General features: G+C 31.3%; 1 protein-coding gene across 4 annotated transcripts in view; it reads right to left on the reverse strand.

Moving 5' to 3' along the window:
- Positions 1-14,292, reverse strand: part of LOC145268294 (uncharacterized) — a 672,998-nt gene that overhangs the window by 120,601 nt on the left and 538,105 nt on the right. For 2 of the 4 annotated variants that reach the window (XM_080123703.1, XM_080123704.1), the window contains exons 8-9: positions 7,271-7,349; positions 66-167 (exon numbers count right to left, since the gene is read on the reverse strand). In XM_080123703.1, coding sequence (XP_079979829.1) covers positions 66-167; positions 7,271-7,349 — 181 coding nt within the window. The remainder of the gene's footprint in view (positions 1-65; positions 168-7,270; positions 7,350-14,292) is intronic. The other 2 variants (XM_080123705.1, XM_080123706.1) reach the window with 1 other exon arrangement.

Below are 14,292 nucleotides of genomic sequence, written 5' to 3' on the forward strand. Positions count from 1 at the left end.
GAAGGTCATGCGAGTTTAATTTGCAAAACAGAGGCGAATGCAGGCAGTTAATAGCATAAACTTACTCAACGTTTGTTTTGTGATAGTGGGTTTTATTTTATCCTTGTTTGGTATATTCGTAACTCTCCCAGAAACGGGCTCCTTTGGAATTACGCTTTTCCTGGGAGCTGAATAAAACCATGCAGGAAAATAAAAAAGAAGCCAGTGTAGGGAATGAAAGAACACAGAATTTAAAGAGGATGAAAACAAAAGCATTCAATTAATTAAATCATCATTAATATTAATAATAATAATAATAATAATAATAATAATAATAATAATAATAGTGAGGGGACGATTACAACATTTAAAAATTTTTTTTTTATTCTGATCTAAATTCCCGATTCTGATACAATTGCCGAATCTGATTCTTTTAAAGATAACTAAATATATAGTTTTTGTTTTTTATTAAAAAATTTTTTTTTTTTAAATTTTTAGCAGAAAATGTCGGATTTACCACAAAATCAACATGTATATATTTTTCCAAACATAGAAATACATTTGTGGGGGATAGTTTATAGATTTTAGTTGTACTGTTAGTTTAAAAATCAATAAATATTTATCATCTAACCATTAATACGAGTTATGGAAAATTAAGTTTTGCACAAAAAAGGAACAAATAAATAGAATTAACAAAAATATCTTTTTGGCATCAGAAAATAGGCGGAAATTTTTCCAAATCCAATACCCTAAAAAGTTCTGAATTTTTCGATTCCTGATTCCGGTTAATCGTCCCAACACTAATAATAATAATGATAAAATTTATCTTTACATGCGTCCACACATCTCCAAAAGAGGCTTGGTTCATCAGTTTTTCATGCTGAGGTTTCAAGTTGCATTTTCGTTGGTATGTACTCATTTATTTATTTAATAATGAGCCACCACTTACCAGAGCCAAAAGCCACTCGAGAATAATGAAACAAAATGATTTTTAGTTCAATGGTGAAGAATATTATGAGAGGATTGAAAATAATGAATAAAATGAAGAAAGTTTGATTACTTATGGAGGAATAGTTTATAATAAATATCTGTTAAGATTGAACTTGTCGATGACGATGTTGTAACCTGCAGGGAAGCAGTCACGTGGTAATGCGTTCTACAAAAGGGAAGCTCTTGAAAAGAAGCTTTGTTTATGGAAATTTCACCTAACGCTAGGCATATCAAGGAAAAAAAAAATTTTTTTTTTCCTTGTTATATATCTTTTCAACCATCTTTCCAAATCAATATTAAAAAAAAAAAAAACGGGGGAAAAAAAAAAATCCCTTCACAGAACAAATTCCATTAAATATTTTTAAATAAAATTTTCTTTTGCCTGTCAGCGTGTTGTTGGTCTATCATGTTTTCCTCTGAAACTGCCAGTCTGTCAAACTTGAGTTTGAAACAGCATTTTCAGGCAACTCCATGTAAAAATGCTGAGTTTGTCTGTCAGTTTGTCCATCACGTTTATGTTTGAACTGATATCTTCAACACTAAGCAGACAGATTGAATGGACGCATCCTTATGGATTGATTCTGATTTCCTGAATATGCAATTTTTTTTTTCTATAATTCTTTATTTTTAGGATGTCCAAAAAATATGTGGTTCACTAAGCAGGCATGTTGAACAGAAGCCAGGTTTTTATATGCAGGCGACATTATAGGTGATAGAACCCGGCTATGCTATTAGCCATATTAGAATCGTTATATGGTATCCAAATAGTTTGGAATGGTTCTTATACCATTTACAAAAATATGCAGAAGAGGGGTGGTGATGATGATGCTGATGGCGATGGTAAAAAAGATGATGACAGTGGTAAATATGATGATGGTGATGGCGATGATAATGCTTATGATGGTAAAGATGATGGTGATGGTAAAGATGATGATGATGATGATGGTGATGGTAAAGATGATGATGGTGATGGTAAAGATGATGGTGATGGTAAAGATAATGATGAGGGTGATGGTAAAGATGATGCTGAGGGTAAAGATGATGGTGATGATGGTAAAGATGATGAAGAAAATGATGATGATGGTAATGAAGAGAATGATGATGATGGTGGTAAAAAGATGATAGTAATGATGTCAATGACAATGATGATGATGATGATGATGATGATGTCAATGTTGATAGTGATGGTGATGATGATAATTCCTCATGCTCAAACCTCAGATAAATATTGAAGCTACGTTTCTGAAATTTCGAGTTGAGGATTCGTTATTCATATTATTTAGATTTTTTGAATTACAGTTCTTATCTTGAGTGTCATTTTGGCAACATTTCGGTGGAATTGTCCACAAGGGCGCATGGCAGAATGGTTAGAAAAATGGTTGGAAAAATTCAGTTGCAAAAGTGACATTCTTCTGAAGGTGTGGGCAACCAAAAATACAAATTACTCAGGACCTCTATCCAGTCATGGGTGGCGGAATAAGAGCATGCTACCCCCTGTGGAGTAAATAAAGGATTGTTTGAAATTCCGTGCAGATTCCTGAGTTTGGCAGAAAGATTCCAGAGTTCGACAAAACGTTGAAGCTTTCAGACTTTTGTCATGCAGGCAAACTTCTTGCGTCAGAAAATCATCAAAATCGATAATGTAAATAAATTGTGCTTCTAATACAAAAATTGTAATACTCAATAACTCAGATTTGTAATACAAAATTGTAATACTCAATCAATAACTCAGATTTGTAATACAAAATTGTAATACTCAATCAATAACTCAGATTTGTAATACAAAATTGTAATACTCAATCAATAACTCAGATTTGTAATACAAAATTGTAATACTCAATCAATAACTCAGATTTGTAATACAAAATTGTAATACTCAATAAATAACTCAGATTGGAAATTTATTTTCTTTATATTTCAAACCAAGTGTAATATTTTTTTTTTCTTATTTTGTAGTTGGCTAATACTCCCATTGCTTCTCAATATGGTCTTTATTCAAAGAATTTAAAGTTTAATATATATATACTTTTTGACAAAAAAAAAAAAAAAAAAGAAGCCCAATAAATGCTGGGGAAATATTTTTAATACTTCCGTCAATAAAAAGAAAAGTCGTGCATCTAAAATAAATTTCTTCTTACTTAAAATTCATTCAATTTTTTTTTACCTTTTTATCATTATATAATGCCTTTGTTTTTTTTCTTTACATAAAGTTTTTTTTTTATAAGTGTGAATAAATGGTTTTCGAATGTCCCATGTTTTTGTTTTTTTATATTTGTCCTAATGGATCACCACTTATCAAGGCCAAAACGCCACTTGAGAATAAGGGTTAAGATGGAGTGATTGTCAGTTATAAAATAAGAAACCTTGTGATTACTATATTGTCCAATTGACTACTGTACACTCTTTAACCCTTATCCTCGAGTGGCCTCTGGGCCTTGATAAGCGGTAATGCCGATGTAAAAAAAAAAAAAAAAAAGGACTAGGAAAGGTTAATGAAATTAACAAAGTTTAATTATTTGTGGAGGCGGGGCGTTTTTTTTGTTTTGTTTTTTTTCACAGGAATCTATTGACATTTGATTTAAAGATGACTGTGTTGTAATCTGCAGGTTAGCAATCCTGCAGAAATGTGTTCTGCGTAGAGGAAGCTTTTGCAAAGACGCTCTGTTCATGGAAATTTTGCCTGATGCTAGGCAAACAGACGAAGAAAGAAAAGTTTTTTGTTTTATTTCTATTGTGGTAGTAAAGCGAGTTCTTGCTGTGAATGTTTTGATGCTCAGCAGAGCAACTTCCATGAAAATAACGATAGTGATATCTCTTCTGTGAAAAAAGGAGGGTTGTAAAAAAAAAGAAGAGATAACTCCCTCGCTAGATTTCAAAGTCAATTAAGAACCCTGTCTAGGCAACAACTAGTGCTCTGAGTCGCATCTCTGTAGATGTGGATCAGGGTGTTAATATTTCCTTCCAAATCTTTGGGCTCTATGAAAGCAATTCATCGTTTTTGTCTTTTATGAACATTTTCTTTAATTCTTAAAATTAGAGAATCTGCAGTCAGAAATAGAGAATAATTGAGAGAAGGGTTCAGAATGTAAAAGAGTGAAGCTTTTAAAAAAGAAAGCTGCAAATGCTTTAAAAGATTTCAGTGCAAGTCCAGAGTTCAACCTAATTAGATAGAAAAAAACCCAACAAAAATACAGAAAAATCTTTATGATGTATGTACACGTCATGGAACGAAAATGTCATATTCCAAAAATCATATAAGTTGATGAAGTAGTTTTATTTTTAAATAAGAAAATAATTTTTTGGCGTTACAGAAGAGCGATTGTTTTGTCTGCAATTGTGAAAACAGTCTACCCCCCCCCCCCAAAAAAACAAACAAAAAACAAAACAAAAGAAAAAACAAAAGGGGATAACCCAATAATTTTAAACTTAGGAAATTTTATGTTGTAATACCTACGAATTTTCATTAATCACTTAAATATGGTTTCCTTTATAAAAATAAAACTACTTGATCAATTTACATATTTTTTTAAATATTTTTGTTTTGTCATAGGCACATACATCATAGAGATTTTTCTTTATTTTTGTTTTTTTAATAGAGAAGGAATTCTTGACAAAAACTAAGATTTCTTCTAAAATGCATTCTGAAGCAGACATTAAACAATTTCTAAGTGTCAGTTTTAAGGAATACATATTAACATTAACTTCTTTTTATTAATATTTTTTACATTTAAAATGTTTGTTTTCATATCTAATAAATCTCATAAGTATATACGTTTCAATCATAAATATGTTACAATTATAAAATATATATTTTTTATAATAAATATATAGTTTCAACTCATAAATGTATAATTTTTACTTATAAATATATAGTTTGCAATTATAAATATGTAGCTTTCAATGATAAATATATAGTTTCCAATCATAAATATATAGTTTCCAATCATAAATATATAGTTTCCAGTCATAAATATATAGTTTCCAGTCATAAATATATGGTTTCCAATCATAAATATATGGTTTCCAGTCATAAATATATGGTTTCCAATCATAAATATAGTTTCCACTCATAAATATATGGTTTCCACTCATAAATATATAGTTTCCAGTCATAAATATATAGTTTCCAATCATAAATATATAGTTTCCAGTCATAAATATATAGTTTCCAGTCATAAATATATAGTTTCCAGTCATAAATATATAGTTTCCAGTCATAAATATATAGTTTCCAGTCATAAATATATAGCTTCCAGTCATAAATATATAGCTTCCAGTCATAAATATGTGGTTTCCAGTCATAAATATATAGTTTCCAATCATAAATATATAGTTTCCAGTCATAAATATATAGTTTCCAATCATAAATATATAGTTTCCAATCATAAATATATAGTTTCCAGTCATAAATATATAGTTTCCAGTCATAAATATATGGTTTCCAGTCATAAATATATAGTTTCCAGTCATAAATATATGGTTTCCAATCATAAATATATAGTTTCCAGTCATAAATATATAGTTTCCAGTCATAAATATATAGTTTCCAGTCATAAATATATGGTTTCCAGTCATAAATATATAGTTTCCAGTCATAAATATATGGTTTCCAATCATAAATATAGTTTCCACTCATAAATATATGGTTTCCACTCATAAATATATGGTTTCCACTCATAAATATATGGTTTCCAGTCATAAATATATGGTTTCCAGTCATAAATATATAGTTTCCAGTCATAAATATATAGTTTCCAATCATAAATATATAGTTTCCAGTCATAAATATATAGTTTCCAGTCATAAATATATAGTTTCTAATCATAAATATATAGTTTCCAATCATAAATATATAGTTTCCAGTCATAAATATATAGCTTCCAGTCATAAATATGTGGTTTCCAGTCATAAATATATAGTTTCCAGTCATAAATATATAGCTTCCAGTCATAAATATGTGGTTTCCAGTCATAAATATATAGTTTCCAATCATAAATATATGGTTTCCAGTCATAAATATATAGTTTCCAGTCATAAATATATAGCTTCCAGTCATAAATATGTGGTTTCCAGTCATAAATATATAGTTTCCAATCATAAATATATGGTTTCCAGTCATAAATATATAGTTTCCAGTCATAAATATATAGTTTCCCGTCATAAATATATGGTTTCCAGTCATAAATATATAGTTTCCAATCATAAATATATAGTTTCCAATCATAAATATATAGTTTCCAATCATAAATATATAGTTTCCAATCATAAATATATAGTTTCCAATCATAAATATATAGTTTCCAATCATAAATATATAGTTTCCAATCATTAATATATAGTTTCCAGTCATAAATATATAGTTTCCACTCATAAATATATGGTTTCCAATCATAAATATATAGTTTCCAATCATAAATATATAGTTTCCACTCATAAATATATAGTTTCCAATCATAAATATATAGTTTCCAGTCATAAATATATGGTTTCCAGTCATAAATATATAGTTTCCACTCATAAATATATAGTTTCCACTCATAAATATATAATTTCCAATCATAAATATATAGTTTCCAATCATAAATATATAGTTTCCAATCATAAATATATAGTTTCCAATCATAAATATATAGTTTCCAATCATTAATATATAGTTTCCAGTCATAAATATATGGTTTCCAGTCATAAATATATAGTTTCCAATCATATACTCATTTTTTAACTTTTCATCATTAATCTGTAATTTATATATATTTTACACTTTGATTTTGTATGTTTACATAAATATACAGATAAAAATGAGTAATAAGAAATAAGATTATGACTTATTTTAGGAATTTGTCAATTCAGAATGCTTTTACTTTTGTGTCAGTTTTCCCTGAAAAACTCTAGATGGCTTCTCGCAAGCAACTGATTACATCAGTGAATTGACGTCTACATTTTCATTTCTCATAATGAGAATACTAATTAATTACATGCCAGTTAGTTAAAATATCTGAAATGTTAGGAACAAATTTTTTTTTTTTCGCATTTTGGTTGAAAACAAAATGTTTGTTTTAATATTGGTTGAAAACAAAAAATATAAAAAAAAACGTTTTTTTTTTTTTTAAACTGGGAACAAACCAAGAGGTATGAGAGAGGGAAAGAAGAGAGTAATCTCTCCTCATCAAAAAAATGAAAAAAATAATAAAAAGAAAAGGAAAAGAACAAAGGAAACAAACAAAAATTGAAAAAATTAAAAATAAAAATAGAAAAAAATAAAAAATAAAAAGCATTAATAAATTTAATATTTCATACTCACAGATCGTGGTGGTGCTTTTTACATGTTTGTCTGATTGTAGTCTCCCCGCATTTCTTGCATTCATACTCTTCACAGAATTCTGAAATTTGAAAGTTTTAAAGAATAATGTCTTCTACAAGAATCCTTAATGTTACATAATCGATGTGTTAAAAATAATTTTTTTTTATTGAATGACAAATTAGAAATTTCTTTCCATTTAAACCTCCACTCCCACTTAGAGACTGACCTGCTTGTTTTTAGCGATGACAAACCGATAAACAGTGAAAAATTTGCTTATTAACCTACTGTTTATATCATTTTATTTGCTTGCTTTATTTTCTTGCTTTTGTGGGTGTCTTTTTATTATCCCACCCTTCATCAGTGAGAGAGAGCGAGGATGAAAGGGAAAGAGAGAGGGGAGATAACAGGGAGAGAGAGAGAGAGAGAGAGAGAATAAAGACAGATGAAAGAAGAAATGAGAAAGATGGGGAAATGAAAAGAGGAGAGTAAAGAAAGGAAAAATGGGCTAAAGATAGAGAGAGGGGGAAAATATGGAATTGAGAGAGAGAGAGAGAGAGAGAGAGAGAGAGGGGAAACATGGATAAAGAGAGAGATAGGAAAATTGAATAAAGAGAGAAATATGGGATATATATAGAGAGAGGAAAGATGAGATATATAAAGTGAGAGAGGAAAAGTGATATATATATATATATATATATATATATATATATATATATATATATATATATAGAGAGAGAGAGAGAGAGAGAGAGAGAGAGAGAGAACTGTATCCAAACAGATCATAAGTCTTTTATATTTACAACTTTATTTGGTTTTAAAGTTGTCTGAATGACTGCTTTTGCGAAGTTTGTTTTTTTTGTAGAAAAAAAGAGGAAAAGATAAAAATATTCCTAAGAATATTTATATGTGAAAAAAACAAAACAAAAAACTAATTGATGTATCATCCTTATTGAATAAACGAATTAATCTGTATTTTTATAGTATCATTTTTTAATTATATTCTCTCTCTCTCTTTCTATATATATAGGGGAACCTGGAGCAAAATGAGATAGCGGGGTAAAACGAGACACCACAGATAACTGAGAGAGAGAGAGAGAGAGAGAGAGAGAGAGAGAGAGAGAGAGAGAGAGAGAGAGAGAGAGAGAGAGAGAGCTCTTTCGTGAGGGGTCTGGTCAAGAGATCAAGTGATAACGCCTTGCCGGCAACGTCTACCATTGTTTTATTCAGCCCCGTACATCAAAAAGGGGGTAAGTATTCAAAATTTATCTATGTTGATCTGTGACGAACTGTACTCTGAGAGTGCAGAAAGCTGGGTAGCCTGTCAAGGGGACTGTTGGAAATGGGCACACTACGACTGTGCAGGTCTAGACGAATGCAACAAGACCCCAATCTTCATTTGTAAGCCGTGTGAAGACTGACTTATTCGGACCAAGATCCGTCTCGTTTTGCCTCAAGCATGGGGCAAAACGGGACAATACAGTTAGCTGAATAAATCATCCGTATTTCTTTTGAAAATAATTTCTCATCTTTTTTTGTTGTTGTGGCATTGTTTTCCAATACTTTGAATGTTCAGTACACAGAATATGGTTTATATGTCAATCTACCTTTAACTCGACAGTTCTGTTTCCCTTAAGTATCTTGTTTTGCCCCAGCTCCCATATATATATATATATATATATATATATATATATATATATATATATATATATATATATATATATATATATTCTTGTCTCTGTTTATATATCTCATCTTTTCTCTCTATATATATATCTCATATTTCTGTTTTTATCCAATTTTCCTCTTTCTCTTTATCCATGTTTCCACTCTTAATTCCATATTTTTCCCCTCTCTCTATCTTTATCCTATTTTCCTTTCTTTACTCTTCCTTTTCATTTCTTCACCCTCGCCTATCTCTCTCTCTCTCTCTCTCTATATATATATATATATATATATATATATATATATAATTTAAAGGAGATTAGAATAATAGTCTAAAGAGCTAAGTGTATTTTAATGTAACAGTGAAATTACTAGTTTAATTAAAATACAGGAAATGCTCGTTGTAATTTAGATATATAATAAGCTCGATAGTTAAATGTCCTAGAGCTAATTCAATATTAAGTAATGTGATTTACAATTTAAAAATTAAAAAAAATTTTTTTAAATTTTAAAAATCAAATTTTAATTAAATTAAAAATCAGTTTCATAAGAAGGAACAACAACAAAGTCAATTATCTGTACGATCGTTTCGGAAATCCGTGCTTTTTATTTGTGGTATAAAACGGTAATAATATATATATATATATATTATTACCGTTTTATCTGTTTTAGTTACATGTTTCTGTTACCGGATAGTATTCACGATCCAGCAACTTCATCAGACTTGAACAGAAGTGGTTCACTTCTGTTCAAGTCTGACGAAGTTGCTGGATCGTGAATACGATCCGGTAACCGAAACATGTGTAACTAAAACAGATAAAAAGGTAATAAAAAATATATATTTGCTCTGCAATGGTATTGAGCACCTTCTTCGTTTTTTTTTTAAATTACCAGTTTTGCTATATATATATATATATATATATATATATATATATATATATATATATATATATATATAATTTAAAGGGGGTTAGAACAGTTGTCTAAAGAGCAGATTGTATTTTAATGTGATAGTATTTTAACATCCCAATGAATGCATTGACGATAATACTTACGAGCTTTAGAAGGCGAACCATTAAAAGATACATCTGCCTTACTTAAAAAATGCTAGGTTTATTTATGGTGTCTTTTATATATATATATAAAAAAAAAAAAACCCACCCAATACTTTTGCTGATGAGGAGACTTTGTTTAAAAAAAACTATATGTCAAAATTATTGTCCATGGCTTAATATCTATCGCAATAAAAACATTTTCTGAAACGATCGTACAAATTATTGACTTTGTTGTTGTTCCTTCTTATGAAACAGATTTTTAATTTTTAATTCTAATTTGAATTTTAAATTATCAATTACATTACTAAATATGAGAGAGAGAGAGAGAGAGAGAGAGAGAGAGAGAGAGAGAGAGAGAGAGAGAGAGAGAGAGAGAGAGAGAGCAAGTGGTCATTCCAAGACAGGTAGCATTAATTTCTTGCATCATTTTTTATGCTGACTCATTAAAATCAAGATATAATGCTACTAAGCCTTATGTCTAGAATCCTTATTTCAATCTGGATCAAAATCCATTACATGATTTTGATTCTAGAAAATGTCTAAAATTTAAGGTTTAAGCTTAATGGAATTTTAAGAAATTAAAATTCAGGGAATCTTGTTTAACTGGTGGATCAAATTCAATGCAAGCATAAAAATTTAAATTTTTAAATGGGAGGTTGCGCATTTATTACGTCCCGTAAAACCCCAATTCAAATTCTTAAGAGAAACTGAAATTTGTGGAATTAATACCTAATACCAATTGTTAGAATTTCATAAAAATCAGAGGTATGTGAATTTTCAGTAAGCATCATTCATACCAGTTTTGTTCCCTTTGCATAAAATAAATATAGCCCACATTATTCACCTTTATTCCTATTGGCTGTATTTCAAAATTCATAATGATCAGTTAATTAGTTTAGTTAAAGGAGCAAATTCAATACATAGAAATATATAAACATACACACAAAACTTTTATATAGATATATAGATTTTTGCAGAAGCAAATACAGTCTTTATATCAAGTTAATAATATGGAGTATTGTTGCCATTCTCAAAACGTCATAACTATTTGAGAGTAATATCTTGCAATCGCAGACTTGACAACCATATCCTTCACGGTTAATAGTACCTATTTACAATGCCTCCCCATGGGGCAGAGTTTTTTTATTTATTACATTTTCACCCTAAACAAGGCACATTGCCACTTTGGTGTAGGGGGCTACTATCAGGGACATAAGCTACTGGGGTACTATGTAGGGAATTGGGCAGTAAGATGTCGGTTCACATTACACTTGAACTTCTGCATGTCAGTACAGTTGGGGAAGCAGGAAGCCAGAATGGAATTCCAAAATCTAGCGGTTCTGGAGAAGAAACTACTGGAGTAGAAAGCTCTCCTACATCTAGGGATCTCCACTGTGTAGGGGTGGGATTTAGCTGCTTGTCGGGTTTGTCGAGGGTAGTTACGTCGTGAGGGCACAAGTGCTTGCAGTTCGTCAGAGCATCCACCATTAAAATACTTATAGAACAAGCAAATGGACGCAACATTTCGTCAGTGGGTCAGAGGCTGCAGCTTAGATGACAGTTCAGGACCTATCAGATTGGTGACTCTCTTTTGGACCTTGTCTAGAATCGAGAGACTAGTAGCAGATGCACCAGCCCAAATATGACAACAATAGTCCATACATGGGCGAATGGTGGCCTTATAGAAGTACAGGATACTTTCGGTCGTTAATAGCTTTCTAGCACAGTAGAGAGAGCCTACCTTCTTTGCAGCGGTCCTGGCAATGCTCTCAATGTAATTGTTCCAACTCATGTTCCCTGTGAACGTTAGGCCGAGGAGTTTAAAAGAAGTACTTTCAGGTAATGTATTCTTGGCCATTGCTATTGGTGGTAGAGAAGGTTTCTTGTAATTATTGAAGGAAACAAGTTTAGTCTTGGCAGCATTGAATGTGACCATCCATTTTTGTCTCCATTCTACTACAGATTGGAGTTAGACACCAGGGTCGTTTTTTAACGTGGAGAAAAGGTACAAAAATAAAAAGTTGTCTCGGTCGTGAAGGACTGCTCCTCCACCGGAAATGGAAGTACTGCATCTGAAGAACAGATACTACACTTTGATCGTGGCCAAACGGTTAATAGTAGTATTGGGACGATTTATCAGAATCAAAATCAGAAAAATCAGAACTTTGGGGGTATTGGAATCAATATATAAAAAAAAAAAAAATTGTGCCTATTTTCCGATGCCTAAAACGATTTCCTTAATTATCTTGGTTTTATTTGATTTTGTTTAAAACTACGTCTTCCACTGCTGGTAGTAATTATAAAAGAATAAATATTTATTGATTTTAAACAACCAGTAAACCTGATATCTATGGATCACCCCCACCAAGTGTTTTTTTTTTATGTTCGAGAAAAAAATATCTGCACATATAATGTGTTTTTTACGGTAATCATGAAAAAAAAAAACCCCCAAAAAAACATAACAATTTCATAGTTAAATATTTAGAGCGTTATAAAGAATCAGAATCGGTAATTGCATCGGAATTGGTAATTTAGTATGTAATCGGTAATTGTGCCAGATTTGGGAAAAATTTTGGAATCATCCCATCACAAGTTAATATTGCGTATCCTGAGCTACCAAATTCCTCATAAATGGCGTTTGTTGACTAGGCTTTACAAGACAATGATTTGACCCCATTGGAAATGTTCCTAGTGTTCACCAGAGTTCGCAAGGTGTTCTCTGATTCTCTTGAGCATCGACAACATTGTGCCATCAGATATATACTATATATTCCCTGCTGCGACCCTGTTCCCTCTGGAGTATATGATCTGCTTGGATTAGATCTGCTGTCTACTCGTCAGAATGTAACATGTGCTTCTGTAGACTCCAGATTATTTTATGGTTCTTGCTCCACCACAATGCTTAAATATCGTCCTGTACTGATGCTGAACAGACTAAACCTGCAACGATTTACATTCACAATTAGACCCTCTGCATAATCACACCAGTGTTTGCTCAGAGATGTACCGGCGATCTCCTTTGGCATTGTGTTCTTGAACACGCTGCCTCAGAATTACATACATATGTATATATTCTCGACTAACCAGACAAACAGCAAAATCCCATCCTTTCACTGTTGTGATCCCTAGATTCTGGAAAGTCTTTTGCTTTAACAGTTTCTTCCCTGGAACTGCTAGATTTGGAAGCCCCCCCCCCGTTTCCTGACTGTACTAACATGCAGACACCCCCCTACTCAGCTCCCTTCAATCCCCTGTTAGATGTGATCCCAAATAGTAGTTTGCTTGCCTGAGGGGCCTAACATGCAGATATTTTGCTACTCAACTCCCCACAATCCCCTGCTAGGTATGATTCCTAATACTTGTCCAAGTGTCAATATGCTTAGTTTTGAGTGAAAAAAAAAAAAAAAGTAAATTTATTACTCAAAAATGATATAAATAAAAAAATATAATTCACATTTTGTGATGCTATTGTTAATATAGACAATACGACAAAATCTTACACCCCATATATCTATATATCTATAAAAGTGAAAGTGTCTGTCTGTCTGTCTGTGTGTGCCTGTGTACATTTCCCTACGCAATAACTCTGTCAATTTTTAGTCTACAGACTCGAAATTTGATATACAGGGTACTGAGATTTGGGAAAATCGTTGTGATCGGTTTTCGGCCAGAAATTTGGCGATTAAGGAGTCAAAGTTCAACGATTTGACCTTTGAGAACTCTACTGACAATTTTGGGTCTACACACTTGAAACTTTAGATATAGGTTCGTTGGACATGGATCTAACTTAATAACTTGAGTTGAGCCCAAAACAATAAAGTTTAAGGGGTCATAATAGGGGTCAAAGTTAAAAAGAAATTGACTGCTTTCTTTTTTTTTTTTTCTTTTTTTTTGCTCAACATACACCTCCAAATACCCGGGCAACGCCGGGCACCCATGCTAGTATATATATATTCATATATAATGCAAAATATGTAATGTAAAGTAAGTCCTATTATTTAACTCAAAAACTAAAATGAGCTATGAAGACAAGAATGGTGTCATTAAAACGAGCAACCATTTGTGCTCCAGAATATATTTTTCTACATGGTCACCACCATTCTCAATGCACTTTTGCCAGTCTCTTTTGATAACTTGGTCCAAAAAGTTTGGAGTGGACCCATGTTTTAACTGTGCTGACATCAACTACATCAGCTTTTTAAATGTTTCACAGGCGCTGGTGAATGTTCCTATTTACAATGCCTCCCCACGGGACAGAGTTAGACACCAGGGTCGTTTTTTAACGTGGAGAAAAGGAACAAAAAT

The sequence above is a fragment of the Euprymna scolopes genome, chromosome 43 (genome assembly GCF_053919585.1).
Source record: "Euprymna scolopes isolate OS-2025 chromosome 43, ASM5391958v1, whole genome shotgun sequence".
NCBI lineage: Eukaryota > Metazoa > Mollusca > Cephalopoda > Sepiida > Sepiolidae > Euprymna > Euprymna scolopes.